This window comes from Hippocampus guttulatus, chromosome 22 (genome assembly GCF_054856545.1).
Source record: "Hippocampus guttulatus isolate MCC_2025c chromosome 22, RoL_Hgut_1.0, whole genome shotgun sequence".
In the NCBI taxonomy this organism is placed as follows: Eukaryota; Metazoa; Chordata; class Actinopteri; order Syngnathiformes; family Syngnathidae; genus Hippocampus; species Hippocampus guttulatus.
In genome coordinates, this window is record NC_141282.1 from 7,054,877 (window position 1) to 7,080,501 (window position 25,625).

Genomic DNA, 25,625 nt, shown 5'->3' on the forward strand with positions numbered 1-25,625 from the left:
AAACCTGCAGAGATGTCTGCCGGGCACAGGTTGCGTCCTGCATTTAAAATCTATTTTCTACAAAAGAGAAGATCCTGCGGGAGTTTCAGACGTTTTCTGGAAATCAAATTATTCTGTCCAACCAAATTCCATTGGCCATTCTTGAAAACCAACACAAAGAGGTGTCATATAATTTACGTGCATCCGTTTTGGTTTTTGGCACACCCCGAATCAATCAACGTGAACAATCACGGCAGACGAATATTATTTTAACCTCCAAGAAACGCCCTCCTGCGTCCGTACCGAGAAGTTTCAACGGCATTTGGTCGCAGAGAGAGCCCAACAGACTCGAAGGAAGGGGTGGGGCCACGGGTGGGGTGACACGAACTGTACCCGCTCAATCGGCGTTGCGCGGGGTGGGCGGCTACTACATTTGTCGTCGTCGGGGACGGGCGGAGGTTTTTCTTTTACTTTTTTTTCCCCCCTTCCTCAGCGACGGCGGTGGGAGCATCCGTGTTGGTGGAGAGGGGCGGCCGGTGGGAGGAGGCAGAGAGACCGCAGCAGCCGCGCCGCACTGCCTTTTGACAGCCGCCAGAGTTCGGAAGCAGGCACGCCGCTCATGGCTACGGTAAGAAGCCGTTTAATCTGCCGATTTTCAGACGCGAACGGGTCGAATGTCGAGTCGTGGGCCGTGCGGGAGCGAGGCTGAGCGGTGGAATTCCGTGGATCCCAGCCTCCCCACCCCGAGCATCTTTTTTTTGTCGGCTGCGTGGCGCGAGTGAGGTACCCACGCGCCTTGTGGAAAGAATATATACCGTAGAAAATACTTGTTCACATCCCGAGGCATTTTGCTGGCTGTAAGGGGTGGGGTGGTTACCACGAAGGGCCCGAATAGAGGGGGGCGGATGTGGAGCCACCCGTAGCCGCCGTTTGTGGCTACGGTCGGCGGGCGACGTGAGAGGAAGCGAGCCGCCGGTTAGCTCGCAGCCGTTCGCCCCGAGCACACCGGAAGCCACGGCGGTGGACTTCACAATGAAACTTTCAACGTAGTGTGTTCACTCTACAGTATCGTTTCAAGTATTTTTATTTTTATGATTAATTTTAGCGCTTACGCCTTCAAGTTGAGTCCCGTGTTAGCTGGTGAGCCATTTCCTGACTTGTCAAAATCGCACGACCGCGTTGAAAAGCCGCTAAATCCAGAATAATTATTTTGGGTGGAACAACGGCTGTAAAAAGTAATTTTAGAATGACGAACACGATAATGCGGGGTAAGCGTTTATGTCATTTTTTATAATATAATCACCGCAGGAGTTCACGATACAAACCGGAAGTTTGCCTTGTTTAGAACGTCCGTCTTGATTAATGTGTTTGAATGGGTTAATTTCGTAAAAAAACTTAAAAGAGTGTGACTTTTTTATGTTTATATGATTATGTGACCTCCAGGATGCTTGTTATGAGAATTACTTGATTTTTAACAAAATAACATACTTGTAAAGCAGCCTTGCATAAGTGGTAATGCTCCTGGAAAACAAGAACAGTCAGTATTCCTCCAATGTGGCAAATTCACCTTGCTCACCACTTCCCCAATCCTTGCCGCATTGTTCTTCCATGTGTGCCTTTAATAACCGGAGAGGGACTCTACACGGGTAGCACGACATTGAACCCAGGCATAGAAGGGCGTGGCGTTAATAGCATGTCACAAGTCAATGATGGAGAGGCCTGATGGCACCAATGACCATCACTCACCCGCTGTCATCCAGTCCTGGACATAAACCTCAGTTTGAACCGTGCTAATGCACATCCATACCTCGCCGACCGTGCTAATTATAGCATGTTGAAGGATTGGCCAAGCTAGTGAAGTCGTGTTTATACCCTAAGATGTCCATCAGCTCCCTGCGCGAGTCTTTTCATCGTGTTTCACTGTGGCTCTCCTTTCCCACATGTGCATGTATTATGCTGAATACACTAGCCCAAAAAAATGCATTTTGAAAAAGCGTGCCGATTACCTAAAAAGCAACCCTCGCCATGAAACTGAAACAGTCGCTCAAGTGGATTCTCATGTGGATATTTACCGCATGCAAGATGATCTGACAATACCTGGAGATGGTGTTAGGACCATCCCCGCAGTACTGCGACATTCCACACGAAAGCACAAAGTGCCCAGGAGAACACACTAAAGTGAAGCCCAAGAAGACAACAAAGATCATCAACCGCGATGCCGTTTTAGCAAATTAGACGTCAGATTCTCCTTCCAGACCTTTTGGCCTCAGTGGGCTGGTGTGGATTTCTCGGTGTCGGTCAGGGGCCGGTGTAATTACAGACGCTGGGACGGGATGTCCGCCGTGCATGTCGCTGTGTTGTGATTTTTTTCTTTTAAATTGTAGCACCAAAAACATGTGGCAGGTATTTCACATTTCCAATTTAGGATCAGATTATGAAAACAAAATGGAAAAACAGCACACAGGACCCAAAACATAATTGGTCCATTTTTTTTGTCATTGCTTTTTTTTTGAAGCTCAGCCCAAAATGTAAATGTAACCAGGTGAACCATACTTTGACTTTTGTCGTGAAGGCTGCCTTGTTTACCAAACGTAGCTCTCGTAGTCTCTTCAAGAGTAACGCGAGATTAAACACCCGCGGGAACATGTCGCGCGATTGAGAATTAGACCAGGAAGTGATGTGAGGATGACATGTTCGTCAAGTCAAGTACAACTTTATTGTCAAATATCAAAAGGAGGATAGTCGCTGAATTGTGCATGCCGCTGGTCCCAACCTGACATAGCCATGGTCATTGTCACCCAGGCGATATTTAGAGTAAGGGATTGCGGTTTGGGGAAATTGAATGCTTCCGCTGGTGGGTCGTGTGAACAGCTGTGCAGGGTAAGTGTTCGCAACGTGACCAAATGTAAATACGTTTTTTTTTACTGTGAAATTATATGAACCGTTTTTTGTGTTTTTCCGCGTCTTTCGTGTCCACCCAATACGGCGGAAAGTGTCGAATAAGTGCGTCCGCGTCTCAACATTGTAATGATTCTTTTACAATGTTTTAAATTTCATGATGTGGCGTGGCTTGGCAATAAAGTCTTTTTATTTCTCTATACCTATCAAGCAAGCCTCTGCTTATTGTATACTATTCGTTTAATCTGTTAGATAATTTTCTTTGATCTCTTAGGCCCTTTTTTTGTCCTTAAAATTCAGTTAACATCTCAGTCTTTTATCTTTTTAACGCCGTACATTTTTTCATGTTCATTCGGGAATAAAGCCCACATAAAAATATTTTGTGTTCCGTCAAGTCTTTCCACAGACCCGGCTACATAAATATGAAAAAATAGGCTTTTACTTCTTTATTTTGTGTGTGTCGTATTGGATAAGCGCTTCACATAATGGATAAATGGAATAAAAAAGGCTAAATTTGGACTTGAGTTTTGTCTCGCGTAGCTTGCATCCTGTTCCTTTTCCACAAACGAGTTGCTAGCACCTGCCAGGTAGCTGCGCTGCATTTTGCCTCCGTTTCCTCCTAGCTAATTCTATGACAAGGCCCCTCCCTCGCGAAAAGCAATCAGTTTTTCTCCTTTACATGCATGCCCCGCTCGCTCCCGTCGGCTTGGGTTAGCATTTGTCGTACTGTTTTTGAAGCAGCCCCCCCCTTCGTGGCAGCCACTTCTCTTCAATCCCGTCGCCGCTGGCTTTCAAGCGTACTAACGCGATCGTGCGAGCCTTCTACCCCCCCCCCCCACACTCTCGCCGGCTTTTGTCCGTCCGTAATGCTCTCCGCCCGAGTGCATCTGTCGAGTTCGGCCGGCCGTCCCCCGCCCCCCCATACACACGCACGGCCAAGCCAGGGTGACCCACTATTGGAGGGCCCGAGGCATCGACGCATGGCCGTAGGTTGCAAAAGTACTCGTTCTCTCTTGCCATGAGAAACTTGCAGGCCAAACTTGAAACACTCGAATCCTAAATAGTCTTCCTCATCCGCAGTACTTCCTCACACCACTGGCAGTAGCCTGGCATCCATCAGGGATTTGCGACATTTAAGCTCGGCGCTTGTGGACACTGCGGCAACATTTCCCTTGTCGGGTGCTAATCCGTGGTGAATTTCGGCCGCCCACCCACCGGTGCCCCCATCTGGGTCCTGACATCCACTGGGAATGTGCTTTGAGACAGCCAGACAGTCTTTATTTCAATGTGTGTAAGATTCAGCGCAGGATAAATCAAACACAGCCTCTCGAAGAGCTGTTGTCATTTAATACAGCCGACGACAAGGTAGCAAGCAAGCAAACGCCGCATTGTTTAGTTCAGTGGGCAGCGCTCGGCTCAGGAGGATTTGGTTTCCGCGCCGAGCGTTCGGGCCACCCGGCCGGGAATCGAAAGGACGGAACGGAGGCGGGTTGGCAGCGGATGCCGTGGACCAAACAAGACTTGACAAACGTGCCGATGTCGGGTAGCGCCACCGCTGCCAGAAAAATGAACATGCCGTCGACCTGGTTGTTAGCAAGGCTTACACTTGAGCTGGTTGCCATGACCACCATCCATCAACAACTGTTGGGGTCTTGATTGATTGAGTTCTGTAGGGCAGGGGGAAGGGAAAAAAAACGGGAAGGAAGATGACTCAAAAGATTGTGTGACAAGCTAGATATTGTGTCACTCAGCCTCCTGTTGGTGGTTGAAGGTGCGTCTCGTGAAGCAGAAACAAACCTGCCATAAAATTCGCGTCTTTATGGAATCTGTGTTTAAACATTTACGTTCTTAAGCCGAACTCATCGTCGCTCTTACGTCCCGCTCTGCTGGATCGCCGAGGCGGTGTTCACGGTCCCTTCGGAATTGGCCGCCCGCAACCGCCTGATTCATCGTATCGAGTTGGCCCAAATAAGGGCGCCTGCTCCATTATTCTCCGTCGGTGAGCGGGGTATGATCTAATTAAAATGCGGGGCGGGGCCGGAATGCATCGCGTGTCACCGGGAGACGGCGGTGAGAGACGCATCTAGGTCGGCTTCCGGCAGGCTAAAAGAGACCGCCGTCATCCGTATTTGTATCGCCAGCCGAACGGGCGCCGCCCTCGCTCAAAACGGGTCGGAAAACTCGAGTCCGACCGCCCCTGGCAGAATTTGTCAAAACCAAATAAGCCCACGCAAGGTGCCGCCGCACGATATTTGCTTGCGAGTCCGCTTTGGAAATGTTTTGAGATTGTTGTTTGACCTCTGCCCTCCCGCACGCAGGTTCGGCGCGACGAGCGGGACCCCGTCAGGGAGCAAGCGGACACTCGGCCCGAGCGGTCGGACGACGGCGCCATGACGTCAGTGGCGGATTACTACGCCGGCAAGAACGTGCTCATCACGGGGGCCACCGGCTTCATGGGCAAGGTTCTGGTGGAGAAGCTGCTGCGGTGCTGCCCGCAGGTGCGGGCGCTCTTCCTGCTGGTGCGACCCAAAGCCGGCCAGTCCATGCGGCAGAGGGTGGAGGACATGATCATGTGCAAGGTGAGGCTGAAAAGTTGAGACTCTTTTCGTCGTTCCAAAAATACCCTCGGCGCCTTGGACGCTGACTGAATGGAAAAGTTGAGGGAGCGCAGGGGGCGGGTGATGACGGGACGCCGCTCCCCCCTGCGCCCCCCCCCCTCATCCGTTTGGGAAATTTGACTGTCGAGCATTTGAGTCCAGTGTGTTTAAGTGGGAACGTGCAGACAGCAGCCGTTGCCGTGGTGACTGATTATTTTAAGTCCGTTCTGGGGGGGCACAAGGACGGACGGCCAGGTGGTCAGGCGGCCGAGGAGCGTGAGTGGGCGGGGGCGGCAAAGCGTGACTCGCCGAAGCCCGGGAATGATGTCGGCCGAGGTGGGCCACCCGCGCCCCCAAACCGTCAGACAAGTCCGCTTTTCTGCGGGCTTCCTTTGACGACATCGTTTCGAGTCGAGTCGAGACAAACCCGAGCCGCGCGAGCACGTTTGCCTGACCTCGTTGAATTTCCTCAAGTGCCACATGACGCGGCCTCGGGACTCGAGTAGCCTCTCCATCCCCGCCAGCCAGTGGAGGATCCCTCCTTTGCACCCGTTGCTAGGTAACCGCCGCGGCTCCCGTGCCGCCGCGGCTCCCCGGCGCTGCCCCCGAGGCGCTCCGGCGCTTGACCGAGGAGGAGTCCTCGGCGCTCTTCTTGACTTTGCCCGAATGCCTTTCTCCCACGCACAAAACACTGGAGACCCTGTGCCCGCCGCCGCCACTGCCGCTGCTGCGGCGTCGGTAGGCGAGATGGAATCCCGTGAACGTCAGTCGGGCAAACGGTCGTTCCCGCCTGGAGAGACACTCTTTTTCTGTGCAACGAGGTCGCGAACGAACTCCAGTTTCTGAAACAAATTGGCACGCTGCGTGTCGCCGGAGGCGTTCAGGTCGAGGCGCCATTGTTCCGGCTCTCCGCACCCAGATGAGAATCGGACCTATCAGGCTGAAGTTATTTCAGGGCAGTCGTTAAGATAACTTTCGCACCTCGCAGTGGGTCGACTGCCTCGCGGTTGCTCACTCAGACATAAAAACTCCCCCGCAAGAAATATCCGGCTGGAATGCGATGCCGCCGGTTTTTCAGAAAAGCCGCATCTCGAAGATTTACGTCTCTGCCTCGGGGCTAAAAAGACAGCGGTTTCCTATCCCGGCTTTTCATTGGGAGGTCGGGCTGCACGCTCGGTCGCGGCAAGCCGTCGACAGAGAGCAGCCGCCGCTCGCTCGCTGGGGCGGGGCAAGGCCGCCGAGGACAAATCAAGAAGGAAAGCTTCCGGAGGAAAAGAAAAACCCGTTCTGCGCGCTCACCTGGCAACTCGCGGGAGTGACCTTTGAGCGCTCGTATCGTCATCATTAAACGCATTTGCCCGAAGACGATTCGTGACACCGGGAAAGACTCCTTCCGCGGCGCCTCGGGTTGCCCGGCTGAAACGAGAGCGGCGCGGGTGCCCGCCGGCCGCTTCCACAACCATTCAAGAGAGATTTATTGCTCTGCTGGTGGTTAAAAAAAAAAAAAGTCCAATACATAGAAAGGACAAACGCTTGTTCTCCAGAAGCGTCGACCTTGTTGAAGGCCAAAATTGAGCGAGCACGTGCGCGCAGCGGGCGGCTGTGTGGCGCCATTGTTTGTCGGCGACTGGCACCAAAGAGCCCGTCGTCAGTCCCGCAGCGTCGCCCTGGTGTACAAAGGCCACCGTTGAATCCGCAGCGTCATCCCCTTCCCGCCTGACCCCGATAACCCGGCCATCATCTTTGCTGATGAGCCCCCCCCCCCCCCCCCCCGCCCCCTCCCCGTGTTTTCCGGAAGCATTTCGGCACGACGTGGCCACCCCGCCTCCTCGGTGACAGCTGCCGGCTCGCGGGGCTCTAAGGTTAGCATTGCATAACGCTTGGTGCAGAAAATGCCCCCCCCCCCCCCACTCGTCCCCCCGCCCGCGTTTCCAGGCGAGAGCCTTACTACGGCGCGGCGGGAGATGCAAACAGCTGTTCCCCGTCAGCGGGGAGGGGGAGCATTTTCAGAAGCATCCTTTTGCTTGTCCGGCCGGTGCCGCAGCCGTAAAGCGGCCGACTGCTTGCCGTCCGTCGCCCTTGGCGACGACTCGCGCCGCCCGCTCGCTTTGTGTTCACAAAAGAATAGAAGTCCCTTATCAGGCGGGGGGGGGGGGGGGCGGGATTCACTTAATCCCTCGCCGTGTGTCGGAATGCTGCCCTGCGGTCAGATGACCGAAACGTAAGCAGGTGCGGTTCCTCCCGCGGCAACTAACGCGCACGCTTTGCCGAGCGGCCGCGGTGACGATGGCAAGCTTGAGTTGCCAATTGGCAAAGCTCGCCGCTATTGATGGAATCCGTCATCGCTGACGTCGAAGCGCGCAAACGCTCAGAAGTTCTTTCTTTCTTTCTCTCTGCGTGGTGACGCACGTTGGTGAAAGGGAGGCCGACTCACCTGCGCGAGCGCTGCAGTTTCATCACAACCCGGGCGGGCCGCACGCCGCTGACGAACGTTCGCTGCGCGCCTCCGAACGCCGACTCAAGTCGGCAATACCCGCTCGATGCGAATGGGGGAGATCAAGGCGGTGGCGGGGAGCTGCTAAATTTGGGGCCCGCTCAAACGCACCACCCGACCGGGACTGAATGACGTCCGGCAGAATGTCTCAACAAGAAATATCAGCGTGCGAAATGTGACCGTTTGTCTAAAACTAGAGATACGGCGCCAACTTTTTCCAGACTGGGGAACCGCACTTCACGCCACCAGACAAGTGCGATGGACCTTTATCGGTCTCCGTCTGTCATGTCGCGCAGCTCTTCGACCGCGTGCGGGAGGACGACGCCCACTTCCGCCGGAAGATCGTCCCCATCAGCAGCGAGCTGACGGAGCCGGGCCTCGCCATCAGCCCCGAGGACGCCGACCAGCTGGCCGCCTGCGTCAACATCGTCTTCCACTGCGCCGCCACCATCCGCTTCGACGAGCCGCTCAAGTGAATATTTGACGTCGGCGGGGCTTGGGTGGGAGAAGCAAAGGAGGAAGTAGCCAACAATGAAGGAGGAAGTGCGAATGGTCGTAGAAAGTGCGCCGGAGGCCCCGCCCACCTGAGCGCCACTTTCCTGTCGTCCCTCTCGACAGACACGCCGTGCAGCTCAACGTGATCGGCACCCAGCAGCTCCTCGGCCTGGCCCGGCGCATGCGCCACCTGGAGGCCTTCATTCACATCTCCACCGCCTACGCAAACTGCAACCGCAAGCACATCGACGAGGTCATCTACCCGCCGCCCGTCGAGCCCCGCAAGCTCATCGAGTCCCTCGAGTGAGTGAGTGCGAAAGTGTTTTGGGAAACATGGACCGCCGTCGCGCTCGCGGGTTCGTCGTCGTCCGCTCGACGGGCCTTCAACGGAGCGCCTCGGGCTTGTTTTCCTCACGCGTTTGCGCTCGCCTTCAGGTGGATGGACGACGGCATCGTGCAGGACATCACGCCGCGGCTCATCGGCAACCGGCCCAACACGTACACGTACACCAAAGCGCTGGCCGAGTACGTGGTGCAGCAGGAGCAGGACAAGCTCAACATCGGCATCATCCGGCCGTCCATCGTGGGGGCCAGCTGGCAGGAACCCTTCCCGGTGAGCCCCCCCCCCCCCCGCCCCCGCCACGCGCGTGACCCCGCGCCGCCTCATTCCACGGTGTGGATATCGATCTCGTAATCCCGCGCGGCTCCCCGGACGGTTTTATTTGAAGTGGCAGAGGATTACGGCTTTAATTAGCGCACGTGCGGGCCGGAGAGCAGGCGCGGGCGCCATGGCGACAGGGAAAGTTCACGCGCGGGCCATCTGAGAAGACGCTTAAGCCGCTTTCGTCCGTCCAGACATCTTCTCCGTCCGCCGCCGCCGCCAAGGTTTTCCCGCCCGTCTGCTGTCGGGATTACGCTTCTTGGACGAGAGAAGTTTTGTTGCGCCTATCTCGCCAACGTCACGCACCGAGCAAACAAGCTTGCTGTTTTGAAAATGGTCGACGCCAGGGCGGTCTAAACACTCGATTATTTTTTTTTTTTTTTTATCGGACATCATGCCGCCGTGCCAATCTTATCTGCCCACGGCCTCCGCTCGCAGTCATGCTGGCCCATATCACTTGAAATGTTTCTTCTAGCAATCTGATTTCAACTTCATCTTCACAAGGCCAGCGAGCGCCCTGACCCTCGACGATGTCGGCACTTTTTCCGTCCTCCGATTGGTTGGCCAAAGCCAAACGCAGCCGACCAGAAAAACCTCTCTGTTACATTTAACACGTTTAGTAATCTATATCGATATTAATTAGTTGTACTCAACTGCTCCGGATGAGTTGACATTTTTTATTGTCATGTCCTGATGCTTTGTATAACTCAGACAAATGCCAAAGAAAAATGATCCATTTAAAACACAAATCTGCATCAGTGTGGACATTGAGTAAGATAAGTCTCGTCCGTCTGTTGTGGGTGACCTTGTACCCGCGTAGGTTTTGCATTATTTTTTTTCCCCCGTTCCGCGTGTTATTAGCCTCTACGCAAGCCTGGCTCCTCGTCGGGTGTTCTTGATGCATTTTTAATTGGGGCTAATTTACAATCACGGCGGCTGCTTTTCTCACAGCACAAAGTAACACGATATCGCCATAACACACACACACACACACACACGTGTCTCTGTTCATGTCAGTGATTGAGCTCCTGTGCTGTGTACTCAGGGTTGGATCGACAACTTCAACGGGCCCAGCGGCGTCTTCATCGCTGTAAGTAGGGCAGCCCCGAGCACGCCACGCGCACACGCACGGACACGAGTGAACGTTTTGTCACGTATGCGTCAGGCCGGCAAGGGCATCCTGCGCACCATGCGGGCCACCAACGACGCCGTGGCCGACCTGATCCCCGTGGACGTGGTCATCAACCTCACGCTGGCAGCCGGCTGGTACACGGCCGTGCACAAGTTAGTCCCGCCGCGCCGTCCGAGACCCCTTCAAAGTGTCGAAAATCATCCTAACCGCTCCTTCTGCGCAGACCCAAAACGGCCCTGGTATACAACTGCACGACCGGCGGCATCAACCCGTTCCATTGGGGCGAGATAGGTACGTCCTGTGAAGTCCAGGCGACGTATATTTTTAGCTCCGCACAATGGCCCAGCTGCCTTTGGGAACTGTGGCAAGGTGGGCCTTTTGTGCCCCCTGCTGGGCACCCAGGGCAATTGCGAGGGGGATCACCGAATGCCCCCCCAAAAAATGGGTGAATGATTGACTTGACGGAAACGCCGAGCCACAAATATACAGAGGTCCGCGATATTACTACAATGAAAAATTGGAATGGGTTGGGCGCGGACAAAAAGGCTCACATGCCATTCCTGTGACGCGCGAACCAGAGTATTATTGGATGTCGTGTCATGAGACTGTCAGATTAGCAGGCGTGTTAGCAGGATATCCGTCTGGCGGCGTGTCAGCAGGTAGCCGGGCCTCCATCTTTTTCTGCTTCCTGTCAGATTAGCGAGCACGCTGCAATTGTTAGCAGATGGCCGGTGGCGGGATTACGCCTCATCGTCATCATCATCATGACAGAAAGAGCGGCTCGCATTGTGGCCACTCTGCTCTCGTCTTCCGTTTGATTGATTCCGCGCGCATCCTGGAAGGCCTCCGGGCCGCCGTCCCCTCGCGTTTGGTCATCTCCGGATCTGTTGCCATGGCAACAGAGACCCGCCGTTGCGTGCCGTGACGTAACGGCCGGCGGTCATGCGGCTCCTCCGGCAGCTGGGGCGTGCTCATCCATTTTTGCGTCCGCGTGCGCGTGTCCCTCCCTCCTCAGAGCACCACGTGATGTCGTCCTTCAAGAGGAACCCGCTGGAGCAGGCCTTCCGCCGGCCCAACGCCAACATCACGTCCAACTATCTCATCTACCAGTACTGGATCCTGGTCAGCCACAAGTTCCCCGCCCTGCTCTACGACCTGCTGCTGCGCCTGACCGGACAGAAGCCACAGTAAGACCCCTCCGGGTTGGAACGGGCTCTTCAGGCATCGCGGGGGAAAGACTTCTGATCGCATCTGTGGCGTTCTCATCCAGGATGATGCGCATCTTCAATCGGCTTCACAAGGCCATCAGCCTGCTGGAGTACTTCAGCAGCCAGGATTGGGAGTGGAACTCCGAGAATGTGAACATGCTGATGGCGCAGCTGAGCCCGGAGGACCGCAAGGTAGTGTTCGCCACAGAGAAGCTGAATCTCTCATGTTTTGAACATTACAAACCAGTTTCACTTGGCAACAACTCCAGTCTTTATCCACCTACCAAACCATTTTTGTGTGCGCTTGCGTGTTTTGTCAGACATTCAACTTTGACGTGCGCCAGCTCAACTGGCCCGAGTACATTGAGAACTACTGCATCGGCACCAAGAAGTACGTCCTGAACGAGGACATGTCGGACATTCCCGCCGCCCGGCAACACCTAAGAAAGTAAGTTGCATAAAGGACTATGGCAGAATTTTTTTTTATTTTTTTTTTTTTTGCAACACGTTTGGTTGCAATTGTACAGCTGCTATCTTGAGTTAGTTGCGCCCTCTGCTGGTCGCTAAATCTTAGTGAACTGCCGTTGCTTTAAAGTGTTTGATCAAATCTTTTCCAACCCATCAGAAACATTGCGGATTGCGATCCATCTGTTACAGATTTTATTTTTTTTCACCCAGTCTTTCGGGTCTGTAAACTAAGCCAACAACATGTCCGTTTTGCAGATTGAGGAACATCCGCTACACCTTCAACACGGTGCTGGTGGTCTTCATCTGGAGAGTCTTCATCGCCCGCTCGCAGATGGCGCGCAACATCTGGTACTTTGTGGTCAGCCTGTGTTTCAAGTTCCTGTCCTACTTCCGCGCATCCAGCACCCTGACCAACTGATGCCGCTTCCTCACACGGGGCGTCACGGGTGCGCCGGCCATGAGCGTCCTCGGAGCCCGTCCACGTGCGCCCGCAAAGTATCATTGATTCTTCTTTTCCTTCTCTTAATATATGCAACCGAACGCCTTTTCCCGCGCCGCCGCCACTTCTTCATACTTGCCTTCTACTTCTGTTACTTGAAACTCGATGTCGAGTCAAGCAACTTTTCTTTTTGTGGCACTTGGACTCTTGGTGGATATCTTCAGGTCTTCTATAACGTGTACCTACTGCCTTTTTTTGAAGATGACGTATGGGGGGGAAAAGTATTTTTTTTTCTCATCTTCCCTGAAAACCGATCCGTCGTCTTTCCTGCTGTTTTGAGCGCTCGCCCGCAACCTCTTTTTGCTCTCTTTGTACTGACGCTGAGTTTACTACTTTTTCATCTTTGTACTCAAAATTTAGCGACCTCAGCGGGGTGTTAGATACAGAAAAAAAAAAAGAGTAAGACTCATTTGTTGAGCCCAGCTTTTCCCAAGACCTCCTGTGAGAAAAGCACACAAATAGGTACAAAGTCTCATTATCGGCTTCCTTCACATGGGGTTCTATATGCGTTAAAGGGAAATGAACATAATGTCTTGTGCGGATGCGTCTTTCACTAGTTTAATAGGAATAGGATCAGGGGAAGAAAATAGTTGGCATTTTGATTGGAGTGCAATTACACGCTTGTTAATTGATTTGGTGTGAGAAAAGCAATAGGGGGCCAAGTACCGGTCCCTGGGGACACCAATGTCAATGATTTGGTCTGAGAAAATTGAAGTACAGATCTCTGAGGGACAACCTAATTTCCAATGTTTTTGGGGGACAATATCAAAAGGGCCCAAGCACGCATCGTAAGGGACTCTGTTTTGAGTTTGTTTGTTTTTTTGTGAGAAAAATTAAAGGGAATAACTACGCAATCTATAAGGGACACCTTCAAACATGTTTTAAACTTAACCGAGCGGTTACGTTTAAAAGCTCAGACAGGACCTACCGCCGTTCTTTTGAGTTTCCCCTTTGTACGTGTTCTTAATTTGAAAAATGTGTAAATAGTTATTCTTATAAAACTACCAAAAAAATCTAAACATGTCTTATTAAACAGTGTTGTTGACTCTTGACGCACAACAGCGGCGAGCCATTATGAAGAATGGGAAGACAAAAAGAGTCACAAGAAAAACGTTTATGCAAAGTCTGTTTCTGTGTTGTGATGTGCGCGCCCTCTTTATTTCCCAAAGAGGATTACGAGCCAAAATGTCGTTGGAGGATCACCGAAGGCCAAACTACTGTTACTGACGACAATGATTTGACCAATGACTTGATCCAACTCCATCAGATGTCATATTCACCAGCGTCTGTTGTTCCATGCTTCATTGAGTGTGAAATAAACCAGACGAGAGTGCGCACACACTTGCAGTCCACTTTTGTATCGGCGGACGCTACATTAGAAACACCTGCCTTATGTTTCATGTGTCCATCTTTTGTCTTTGAAAAAAGATGGATAATACTCAAATCCGTTTTTAAATGCTTGTTTACAGGTGTGTGTATGATTGTTGACATTCAGTGTTTCTGTGTGAGGATGTATTTTTTATTAGCAATTAGGTGCAGGTGTACCTAATGAAGTGGCCGTTGAGTGTGTAATGCAGTATTGATTTTCAATTTTCCAGATGGAGGAAGCTTTCCTAAAGGTTCAAAATACAAGTAACCATTCTGAAAACGCTTATTTTGAAACAATAAATGCAGTCAAAGAGTACGCGGTTGTTGTTTTTTTTAAATGAACCGTGGCTAATGTTCATCCATAATGAACTTTCTACGAAATTATATTTTTAAAATTAATAAAACAGCCACAGTACATTTTTTAATCTCATTAAACGCCACATTAGCACTTTTCACTGTCTAAAACATACTGTTAAATCATCAATGAGAAACTTTTTAACGCCTTATCGATCATAAAATTTACTTTTTGGACCAGTTGTACGTGCGGTATTCACTCCGTTTAGCCACGAGATGGAGCTGCTCACACAGTAATGGCGTTTGTTTTGACGGCAGTGAATGAAATACTGTTCTAACACCCCATTGTATCTTAAAAGCAAAGTCGCTTTTTGGGACACAATCTGGACATATAAAACGAGACTCAGTGATGAAACGAAATAACCAGTCTCATGCTTGCATGGCATTTATTTAACGAGTACATTTTATTTTGGGGTGGTTTTAAAGGGGATACAAGGCCTGCGTGCAGATTTGCACGGATGGGCGTGGTGAGCGATCAGGCTGGGGGCCTGAGGGTGGGTGGTGGTGGTCTCCCCCCGCCGCCCCCAAAAATACCTATTCACCGCACAAGCACTTCGGGCATGTCAGCCACGCTCCATGGTGACGTAACGAGAGGTGGGCGGGCAGGTTGATTGTCTCTTTCATGGTTGTCTGCTGCTTGTAATTAAGCAAACCCATTACCTCTATTTGACACACGTCAAATAGACGTGTTTTTTTGGCAGTAACGCAGGAATACAACTCTGAACACAGTAATGCCACTAAGTAGAATGATGATTAGACATTAACCAGACATTGTATTATGGAGATCTACAATAAATATAATTGAAAATTTTGTGGGGGGTTTTCTGCCGTTATTTTGATATATAAAATGCTTTGGTATGTTATAAGGATTTTTTGGTAGTTTATACAGGTTGGCGCTCCGAAAAGTTGACAGGTATGATAGTACACAGTTGACGGAATGTGATACCTGCATTCGTGTTTCTCTCCCATGTCAAATACACATTAGTATTGTACACTTTCTACATTTGCGTTTAAATTGCTTTATTTTGTATTGCTGCTTGTTCAAAATAAAGTTCAAGCTATCAGTCAATCACTATTATATTGTAAAGTGCACTTTAATACACGGATGTGGTCATGTTGACATCATTTTGTCGTTCCTCTGATGGGAAAAGTTAAAAAGATCTCTTTATGTCGTGACAACAGGGTCGCCTCCTTCGGCAAAGCTTCGGGTTCTCTCGGCTGCACTTCGGCAATTTCCGCCCACCGGACTTGACTCTCCGCCGCCGCGATCATTCCTGCGTTGTTTGGGGACAGTAGCAAGATGGCGGCCACCCCGCTGTACTGTGTCTGCCGGCAGCCCTACGACGTGAGCCGGTTTATGATCGAGTGCGACATCTGCAAGGACTGGTTCCACGGCAGGTATGTGGGCTAAGGTGTCCTCCCTCGACCTAGCTCCCTTTGGAGGGGACACACACCCCGAATTTGTCCGGGAAAGGCGACGGTTCTCTTGAGTGTCGGACCGGTAGCTAAGTTAGCTTAGCTTTCGGGGGCTTTAAATGGTCTATTGACGCGAGTTGATCTTACAAAGTGGGCTCGTTTTTCCTTGAAACCGCATTGTTTGCTGTCGGATTGGGCTACACGTGAAACGACATTATGTCGTGTCTAAAATTCCGCCTTTAGTTAATGTGAAAGACAAAGGAGAGCTTTGACGCATGTAGTTTTATTCACCCAATTCGTGGGTCGTCTATGTGTTGTCTATGTGTTGTCAGTCAGGGCGACGTGTTTGGTTTTAAAAAACGATCCATTCTTGTTCTCTTTTTTTCTGTTTATTTTATGTAAACGCTTCGCCGTCTGAGTCGGGATATTCGAGGTGATGTCTGCGTACTTTTAAATGCATTTACATCAGCACGCTCCTCGAGCAACTTCCTCCATTGTTAAACGTGGCTCCCTCGTATTCTTGTTTTGAACAAAAATGTGACACGTTTTTGGGAACTATCGGGCCCGTGACGTTCCGTTTCGAGTCCCCCCTTTGATTTGAAAGGCGACATTCGAGAACAAGGACCTTGTTATTATGGTGGCGCTTTTGATTGACAGCTTGAGAAATTTAAATCCCCTTTTTGAGGCACATGGTCGAGGGGCCCCTAGAGGCCGAATTTGGAACTGCTTATGAGAAGACCCCGCTCAACATCAGCATATTTGGGGAACTTGTTATATTTGTGTGAATACTGAAAACAGTGCTGCTTTAATGAATAAAACCACGAATATTCATGTTAAAATACAAAATATTAAAAAGTAAGCTGGTGAAATTTTAATTCAGTCGAAAGTCACTCATACAGTGAAGTAAATTTGTGTTTTTGTATAGTTTCCTCCGTGCTCCTTGCAAGTGTTTTCATTTTGCATTTACGTTTTGGACCGTTTGTCCAATCGAGCCACCGTGTATTTGAAGCTAAAAAAAAAAAAAAATCACTAGGTTTAGATGTTCGTGAGGCAAGTCACATGAATGCCAAAAATCACCAATAATGCTCAAGTTATAATTCGACATCTCCGATTCCCCTTTGACATGATTTAGCAATAACCGGCGTTTTAGACAGCCATTTCGCAGCAACTTCTGCTTCCACGCATAGTCATGTCAGAGTGCCAGTGATGTTATCAGTGCTGCCCGTGAGTCATTGTTACACAACTTTATGTATGTGTGTCACTGATCCAAGTTCAGTGGCGCAAGCCTGTAAAGCTTGTCCTCAGCGTCGAGGTCACTTACTGTGGCTGAGTGGCGCAAAGAATTGCATCACATGTCGTCGTCGGGATCTGCTATTGTGCCCACTGGCTTGCTGTGTTTTGGTGGGGGGTGGGGGAGGGCCCGCATCACCATAGCAGCACTTTGGGAAAACAACAAAGCACTTTCTTTGAAATGACGGAAGTGATTGTGTAATGGCATGAAGTGCGCTGCCAAAAGAAATCGAGGCCGCAGAATCTGGGAGGGCGTGCCAACACGACAAAAGGAAAAATGCTGGCGCGTCCGACCTGGACAGAAACAGCAAAATTTGACATTTGAAGCCTTTTCCCCTGAGGAAGAAACCCGAAAGAAATGTGGTATATTCTCCCATCTCCCATCTGAAAACCGCTTGTGTTTCGAGACTGAAGCGCAGGCGGGACTTTTTTTTTTCCAATCTGTTAAGAGTGCACACAGTTGGAGCACAACAAATCAGATTTTTAAAAAAGTAATAGTGCGTTATTAGATAAGATAATACGCAGGCAAGTTGCAGCTATGGTTTTTATCCATGTGGGGTCGCCGTCCTCAAGTTCTACTGTAGTATTTGTGACGGCACCGGGGTGGTGATTGATGGCAATGACACGGAGCCAAGTTCGCCATGCGATCTGTCAACGTCACGCCCGGTGCGTGAGGCCGCACCAAAGGAAGACGGATGGCCTGCACGGCAAAGATTTTTGGTGTTGACGCTAAATAAGCGGATGTTGAGCCACTGGGGATCGTCCAGGTAGCTTCTGTTAAAAAGCTGTGTTTACATTCATTAAGGAGGGCTGGCAGACCGCACGAGCCCGCGCCTGGGGGGTCAGATGAAGCCGGCCAGTGAACCTCGTCCGGGTCCCCCTAATGTGGGCGTAAGCGCCTCCCCCGTGCGGCATGCTTGTTTCGAGCTTAAAATAATAGCCGTGCCCGCCTCCGGCCTTTTGTGCGCCGCCGCGGACAATGAAGCCTTCTCACAGCGCCGGCTAATGAATACGCCACACAGGAAGGAGGAGGGCCCCTGATGACGGGAAGTGGATGCAGTCCAAGCCGAGCGCTCATCTCCGCTCGCTTCGGCAGACCTCCGCCAAGGCACAACAATCGCCAACGTGTCCGTCCGTCTGATTCGTTTCATCATTGAAACAGATCCATAGTTAGGGGGGTCGGGGGGTTCATAGATACCACAGTGTGGAATGCAAAATACAGTTTTTGGTCCAGACGGCACTTGAGTGATTTGTTGATGTGCATATTTGTCTTTTTAAAATATATACAGTATATATATATATATATATATATATATATATATATCAAAGTTACATTACAATACGGATTTTGTAACCTTGTAACACAGTCGTTTAACATTGTCATGTGTCCTGTTAGATGACGCCGTCCGTCGTTGTCTCGTGGGAGGCAGGAAATGCTTGCGCCCCCTCACTTCCCAGCACAATTTTCTCTCCCGGCGTGGGTGACGCTCAGAAGGCATCCTCTTCCTTTTTCCCGCTGCGGCGGAAAAGTCAGTTAAGGTCGCTCGCTGGCGCACACACAATGTGTGTGTGTGTGTGTGTGTGTGTGTGAGTGTGAGAGAGAGAGAGAGAGAGAGAGAGAGTCATGCTTTCCTGAAAGCAAGCACATGGTGGAAACATGAGCCTGATGCTACAGCCAAGCGCCGCTAACGTGTCTTTCCAAGTCACGCGCTCGCTGGCTCGGGTGGGCGGGGAGGAGCCGGCACATCTGGCCTCCAAACACGCCCATTCTGAGCGCACGCTGACGCGCGAGTCATTTCAGGACACGTCTTCATGCCCGCGTGCATGGCAAATGTCAAGAATTCACCGGAGCCCTCCGCTTCCTGAGCACTTAATGGCCCTCCCTGCACTTTGGATTTTCTTTTTACACTTTCCCGCAAGTAGATCAAAGCTGATAGCAGGCACAGCCTCCATCTTGCGCCACCACGCAGCTCGGACCAGCTCAAACTGGCAGAGTGACTGCCGTGCTCTTAATCTTATTTTGTGTTGATCACAAAATGCCTGGAGGCCGAATCACTCGGCGAAGGGAGCCAAGCGGGAGCAAGCAGCTATTTTGAACTCGTAGACGGAAGCCATTTTATTTTAGGTCAAGTGGGGACATCTTGCCTCCTGGTGTAATCCGGCTGCAAAAAAAAAAAAAAGACACCGTGAAACACATTCGACGCTTCCTACTGATGAGTGAACTCATATGTCTGTCCTCTCTCATGTTTGTGAAATAATCTGTTTTGTTTGCAGCTGCGTGCACGTGGAGGAGCACCATGCTGTTGATATTGACGTTTACCACTGTCCGAACTGTGACGTCCTACACGGACCCTCCCTGAGTGAGTGATGCCGCTTCTCATCGTAACTCCAAAAAAACAAAACAAAAGGTATCTTGGCTTTAATGTCTCTTTGGGGGCGGGGGGTTCCCAGTGAAAAGGCGAAACAACTGGCACCGCCACGATTACACGGAGCCCGACGACGGAGCCAAGCCCGTGCAAGCCGGCACCCCCGTGTTTGTCAAGGAGCTGCAGAGCAGGACCTTCTCCAGGTACGCGTCCAGTCGCAGGCTTCATTCACACTGTTGCAAATGACTGGTTGCAAAAGAAAACAACCTTGTCACAATTTTAGCGCAGCTAGCACGGCTCAGTAGATGATATCGGAAATTTGAAATGAAACCCGAAAGCTTTCAACTCCCAAGTTGAAGGTGTCAAAAAACGAATTGTCCAAATGTTGACATTTGCCTTTGTCTGTGTCGCTGCACCCCTGGCAGCTGCGAGGAGGTGGTGATGCGCATGCGCGGCGAGCAGGTGACGCCCAAGTACCTGGAGCGCTCGGGCTTCCGCCACCCCATCGCCGTCACCGAGATGGAAGGCCTGGGCCTCAAGCTGCCGCCTCCCACCTTCGGCGTGCGAGACGTGGAGCAGTACGTGGGTAAGACGCCGCGTCCGCTGTCAAATAGCCTTTGCGTTTTTGGGAGGAAAATTATGGTGGTAAGCCTCTGTTTTCGCCTGCAGCTTGCTGACTCCTCTTCCAAGTCTGTTAGCTCGCCCTGTCCTGCTGTGTGGATCATTAAGTTCACATTACTGCTTGTAACCCCCCCCCCCCCCCCCCACCACCACACTCCACTGACTTGGGAACGCGAAGCACAGGTGTTAGCGGCAGACACCCGGGTGTCGCGTTACATATCGTGAAGCACTCATGTCCCACAACTTGCCCATCCACGAAACCGCCTCTATTGTGACTTCCAGATTTATGGTCTCGCTATTTCGCGGGTTGTCTTTGAAATTTGAAAGAAGAACAACAACAAAAAATCTTAGTTACACCCTGAAATCCTGCTTTTTACGCCTACGGAAAATGACAGCTTTAGGTTTAGTTTAAAATGGTGTATATTGTGAGAAGTTTATTAGTTTGGGGGGGGGGGGGGGGGACACATTGACCGTGAGACTGTTAGATGATGTCAGATGCAGGCCAGCTGGGCTGCACGTGTGCGGATTTGTGTGTATGTGCACGCGCGAGCGTGTGTGTGTGTCTGTCTGTGTGTGTTCGAAGGGAAAGTTGAAGAAGCAGCTGCAGAACCCTATGTGTTGTCCCGGTGTGATTTGTAGCATCACAGACGTTAGCCTCCATCTTTTGCTAGCGTTTGTTTAGCCTCGGCTGTGTAAAAAGATGGCCGCCACATGCCACTCCGTGCATGTCGTTCCTCCCACTCCGTCCTTTGGGACTTGCTGGCCATGTTTGATGGTCACACTGGAGAGTCTATCATACCTTGAATGCAAATCAGTGTCTTTGTCGCGTCAAGTCTGCCTCTCAATGGCGGCGTAATGCCTTGCATTGACCGCAGGCGGCGACAAAGTGATCGACGTGATCGACGTCGCGCGGCAAGCCGACACCAAGATGAAGCTCAGCCAGTTCATCAAGTATTTCACCGGCCCACATCGCCCCAAAGTGCTCAACCTCATCAGCCTGGAGTTCTCCGACACCAAGTGAGCACCGCTTCCCAAACGGACCGTCATTGCTCCTTCGTGCCAATTCAAATGTTTTTGTCTCTCTGGAGGATGTCCAAGCTGGTGGAGGTGCCCGACGTTGCTCAAAAGATGTCCTGGGTGGAGAACTACTGGCCAGACGACTCGTTCTTCCCCAAGCCCTTTGTGCAGAAGTACTGCCTGATGGGCGTCAAGGACAGCTACACCGACTTCCACATCGACTTTGGCGGCACCTCCGTGTGGTACCACGTCCTCTGGGTGAGTGGGACATAGGGACGTATTTGGACACATCTGCCCGCTCGAGAAGAGGGAAATGAACGTTGTGGTGTTGTGGTCTCCGTCAGGGTGAGAAGGTCTTCTACCTGATCAGGCCCACGCCTGCCAACCTGGCTCTCTACGAGGCCTGGAGCTCCTCGCCCAATCAGAGCGAGGTCTTTTTCGGGGACAAAGTGGACAAGTGTTACAAGTGCGTGGTGCCTCAGGGAACCACGCTGCTCATCCCCACAGGTACAAATGTTTGGAAACTGTACTTGTACTTCAGAAGGAATGATACGTTTGGGCTTTTTTTTTTTCGTTTTTTAAATGTTATGTCGTCATCATCCGCTAACGTTACAAAAATGAGCAAACCTATTTTGACAAAGAAAGGAGTACAAACGACAGATGTCGGTTTTCCAAAGTAGGAAGTAAAAAATTTTGGGGGTTTTATTAAGTAGGCTTCAGATACATGAGAAATTTACGGCAGTAGAGAGCAACCAAGTATCCGTATTTGGCCAAAGGTGTCAATCAAAGTGTCAGTGGCGCCAACTGCTAAATTGTCCTCAGTGGCTCTCTTTGTCCGAGGTTGGAATTGAGTGGGAGCGGAAGGTCAGCATGGTCAGGCTGTCGCACCCTCACACCCAACCCCCCACTCAAATCTGCTTTCTCTCATGTAGAGTTGTTCAAGGAAAAGCTGTTTATCTCCCATTTGCGTGTGCGTGAAGATAATAGTTGCACAGAGTGGGGATTGTTTGGATTAGATAATGCCCTGAGCAGGCTGGCACTGGATCACATTGAAGTTGTCATCCTAACGCTGTGGCGCCCCCTGCAGGCTGGATTCACGCTGTCCTCACCTCTCAGGATTGCATGGCGTTTGGCGGCAACTTCCTGCACAACCTCAACATTGGCATGCAGCTCAGGTAAAAACGCGCCACTTTTTAACAGTGGCTTTGATTCGTGATGAATGAGTGACAATTTGTTTTGTTGCTCAGGTGTTACGAAATGGAGCGCCGTCTGAAAACGCCGGACCTCTTCAAGTTCCCTTACTTTGAGGCCATCTGTTGGTATGTGGGCAAGAATCTTCTGGAAACTCTCAAAGGTGAATTTGGCGATTTGTAAAAATGATATTTGATTTCGCAAAAGCAGTTGAAACAGTGAAAACAAATTTTATTGGGGTCCACCGTCAGAACTCCGAGAAGACACCTGTCCACCTCCGACGTACCTCACGGAGGGCGTGAAGGCTTTGATCTGTGCACTCAAGACGTGGTTGAAGAGAGAGGTTAGTTCTCGCCACCGTGTTCCTCCGTAGCCCGTCACGTCTTTTTTTTCAGCATTTCTTGCCTTGACGTCTTGTCCAGGTGACTCAACCCAACAGCGAGGTCCCCGACAACATCAGGCCAAATCATCTCATCAAAGAGCTCACCAAGGAAATACGACACCTGGAGGTCAGGTTCAAGACAAGACTATAACAATGCCAGCAGGCGTATTCTTTATCCTCTGCAAAGAGTGACCAATATTATTGTGGCTTAACTCCCAAGTACGTCTTGCTCCACAGGAGGAACCGAGCAACGGAGGAGGGGGCGTTGGCGTCAAGCCGCTCAAATCTCAGGGAAGCGTCTGCGGGGGCGGCGGAGGATTCAACGGGTGCCCGTCCACTCGCGCCACCCTAGAGCGTCTGTGCCAAGCGCGGCAAGCGAGGCGGGCCGCCCGCCGCCTGCGGGAGCAGCAACAGCAGCGGCAGACGCCCCGGACGTCGTCCAACCTGGACATCCTGGAGAGACACACCAGGGAGGTGCTGAGGAGGCTGGAGGTGGGCCCCCTGGAGGAGGTGAGGGAAGATTTGGTTTTTCTTGTCCCACGATGCCTTTGGGCGGCTCTGACCTGTTATCTGCCGTTGGCAGGATCCGGCGTTCTGCGCCAAGGTGCGGGGAAAGCTCAACAAGGCGTCGACGGCCTCGGCCGCCGCTGCCGCAGAATCCCTGGAGGAGAACCACCTCAGACTCATGCTGGTCAACGGCAGGATCATACGGTCAGAATACTTTCATATGCTTTCCTCCGTGTGAGGTAAATATGTTGGACTTGATTCGTTATTGTTTTGGTTTTAAAAGATGAGTAGCCACTTTTATTCCATTTCTTGGTCATGATCTCGCTTGCTATTCACCTATCAGGGATATGAGGCGGCCCGCAGCGTGCCCGGTCAAAACGGAGTCCGAGAGGCATGTCACCGCCGGCGCCAACAAAAGCGCCGACATCAAGTCAGACCGGATCAATCGGGGACTACACGCCGACGCCCACAAAATTATTGGTGAGCTACAATGATACTGATTTATGTCAATCATTTTGTGTCTTGACACTTTTTTTCTGCATAGCAGATGTGGAGAGAGTGAAGACCGAACTCAGGGAAGAAGTGTCGGGACACATGTGTACATCGGATGTGGATTCGGACAGCGACGCCCCCACGCAGGTATGGACATATCTAATTGGGTCAAAAGTATGGCGGTCATAGAGGGACATTTGCCAGCTAATTTCTTTTTTGCTCGAAAAGGACTAAAGAGCAAATGCTCAGTAAATTTCTGTGTCTGTAGCTCAAAGTGTCGCCGCTGTCGTCCTCTTCCGACGAGGAATCTGAGGAAGAGGAGCAAAGGCAGAAAGGACACACCATCGAGCTGGACCAATCTCGCCAGAAACCACTCAAACGGTAATTAGCCCTCACAGGACGGACGACCATATTTAGGTGGCACTGCAGGTAAATGACAGTTTTCTGGTTGCCCCCTCAGAGAACGTCCTACCTCACCCAGCACGGAAGAAGCCATTCAGGGGATGTTGTCCATGGCCGGCCTGCTGTACCCCGCCAAGCCGGAGAAGGCAGCCTCGCCCCAGGAACCGTGGTGGTCCTCCGGCCCGGCGGGGCAGCGGGGCCCGGCGCCCCACCAGCAGGGAGTCGCCAGCCCCATGGACAGCCAAGGCAACAGCAGAGAGGCCTGGGACAATCAGGGCCTGCCCAGCCCAGAGCACCATTACCAGTACTGTGACCCCAACATGTCGCCGCCCCTGCACCCCTCCAAGAGGCACGCCTCCAACCCCCCGCCCGTCAGCAATCAAGCCACAAAAGGTGTGACAAACAATTCATCTGATACGTGTACGCATAGATGTTCTCTTATTTTATGTTTGTTTTCATTTGTCTTTGTTTTCAGGCAAACGTCCCAAAAAAGGCATGGCCACCGCCAAGCAGAGACTCGGCAAGATTTTGAAAATCAACAGACACAGTCGTGTTTTTGTCTAAGGGGGGGGAAAAAAAAAGACCCTTTTTTTAATGAGCTATTTGGACACTTTTGTGCTTTTTAGAAGTGAGACGGGGTGAAGAGGACATACGACAAAGGGTCATGCACCACTTCACGACAAGCACACTAACGAAAGAAAACTGAGGAGGAAGGGAGCGACTGCGGGCATTAAAATGGAGGACGAGGACAATGAGGTTTACCAAACAACTTTTGACGCCAGGTTGTGATTATTTCATTAATTCTTTTTTCGGGGTGGCAGATTTCACAAATGGTGCTCATGCTTTGTAAGTCTCACCAGCAATAAAAAAAAAAATCTTAAGGGCAGCAGCTTTTTCCCCTTTCCACTCTTCTTCCTTGCTTTTGATACAAGCTTATTGCTGCCCCTTGTTGGTTTGAATAGGAATCTTTCACAAAGAAAAAGCTCATGGATATTCCGCTTAATTTATTTCTCCTTTTGTCTGTGATTTTTTTGGGATGTATTTATTAATGAAGAGATACAATTTTATTATATTTTGGAGGTTCTTAATCTTTGTTTTTCTGTAAATGTGGCGTGTTTGCGTTGATATGCTTGTCATCTTGTTGTGTAGCAGCTGATGTACTAATTATCAATTCTTATTCTCCCTGTAGCCAGTGTGGGGTTTTTTTGTTGTCGTTTTCCTGGGCCATGTGCGACTAGAACGGGTCTGTTTTTAATCATCAATCCACTCGTGCCACTTAGTATTCTGAGCCACTGTGGTGCCGAGAGGTTGTAAGGAGCTTAAAATAGTGCTGATTTTCACAGTTGTTGACTCAGGGAATGATGCCATGAACAGAATCAAAAGGACCAGCCACCTCATAAATGCGGATGTTCTCACGTTTTCATGTTTGTTTTCGTTTCCCTACTGTTGACTCTTTCAAAAAGCATTGCTCAGTGTGATTCAGTCATCCCAAAACAAGTAGCTTTAAGCTCTGCTCAGGTTGATGCGCACACAACCCGCGAGTGACTTTCAGCACACATGCTTGTAATTGTTCACGTAGCCGCTGCTGTCGCTTTCCTTCCTGTAGGTTTGTTAAATCCACTGCAGTCCTTTTTTTTCTTTCCCTTCACTTTTGGCATTTGTGTTCAAAGTGTGATGGGTCCCCAATTGCTTACATTCTGAACAACAAATGAGATTCAAACACTGGCAAGCTGACACACTGTTTGTGCATTTCAAACAATTGCGTGTAAATAAAACGAGCAAAACTAA

The 25,625-nt window shown here is 50.9% G+C and overlaps 2 protein-coding genes and 1 long non-coding RNA gene across 4 annotated transcripts; 2 read left to right on the forward strand and 1 right to left on the reverse strand.

The window, feature by feature from the left end:
* Window positions 1-394: 394 nt before the first annotated feature.
* LOC147186329 (fatty acyl-CoA reductase 1) lies at window positions 395-14,115 on the forward strand. Its single transcript, XM_086103784.1, has 12 exons — window positions 395-607; window positions 5,196-5,456; window positions 8,265-8,440; window positions 8,587-8,766; window positions 8,899-9,076; window positions 10,170-10,214; window positions 10,290-10,408; window positions 10,480-10,547; window positions 11,272-11,443; window positions 11,527-11,656; window positions 11,785-11,912; window positions 12,188-14,115. The coding sequence occupies exons 1-12, from the start codon at window positions 599-601 to the stop codon at window positions 12,348-12,350; spliced, it is 1,629 nt and encodes a 542-aa protein (XP_085959910.1). The 5' UTR covers window positions 395-598; the 3' UTR covers window positions 12,351-14,115.
* On the reverse strand, window positions 4,134-6,972 carry LOC147186330 (uncharacterized). Its single transcript, XR_015099376.1, has 2 exons — window positions 6,774-6,972; window positions 4,134-4,544 (listed from the first exon to the last, which is right to left on the reverse strand). It is a non-coding gene; the product is annotated as an uncharacterized LOC147186330 (long non-coding RNA).
* A 1,302-nt stretch (window positions 14,116-15,417) lies between the features above and the next one.
* On the forward strand, window positions 15,418-25,625 carry kdm7aa (lysine (K)-specific demethylase 7Aa). Of its 2 annotated transcripts, none has more exons than XM_086103354.1 (18): window positions 15,418-15,551; window positions 19,134-19,219; window positions 19,311-19,428; window positions 19,651-19,811; window positions 20,722-20,863; window positions 20,935-21,121; window positions 21,208-21,370; window positions 21,951-22,038; window positions 22,111-22,217; window positions 22,306-22,397; window positions 22,477-22,563; window positions 22,674-22,946; window positions 23,020-23,147; window positions 23,287-23,423; window positions 23,491-23,582; window positions 23,704-23,816; window positions 23,896-24,230; window positions 24,313-25,625. In XM_086103354.1, exons 1-18 carry the CDS (start codon window positions 15,454-15,456, stop codon window positions 24,399-24,401), a joined length of 2,496 nt encoding a protein of 831 aa, XP_085959480.1. In that variant the 5' UTR covers window positions 15,418-15,453; the 3' UTR covers window positions 24,402-25,625. The 2 variants fall into 2 exon arrangements, with proteins under 2 accessions (XP_085959480.1, XP_085959481.1); XM_086103355.1 differs by lacking the exon at window positions 15,418-15,551 and adding an exon at window positions 15,577-18,388.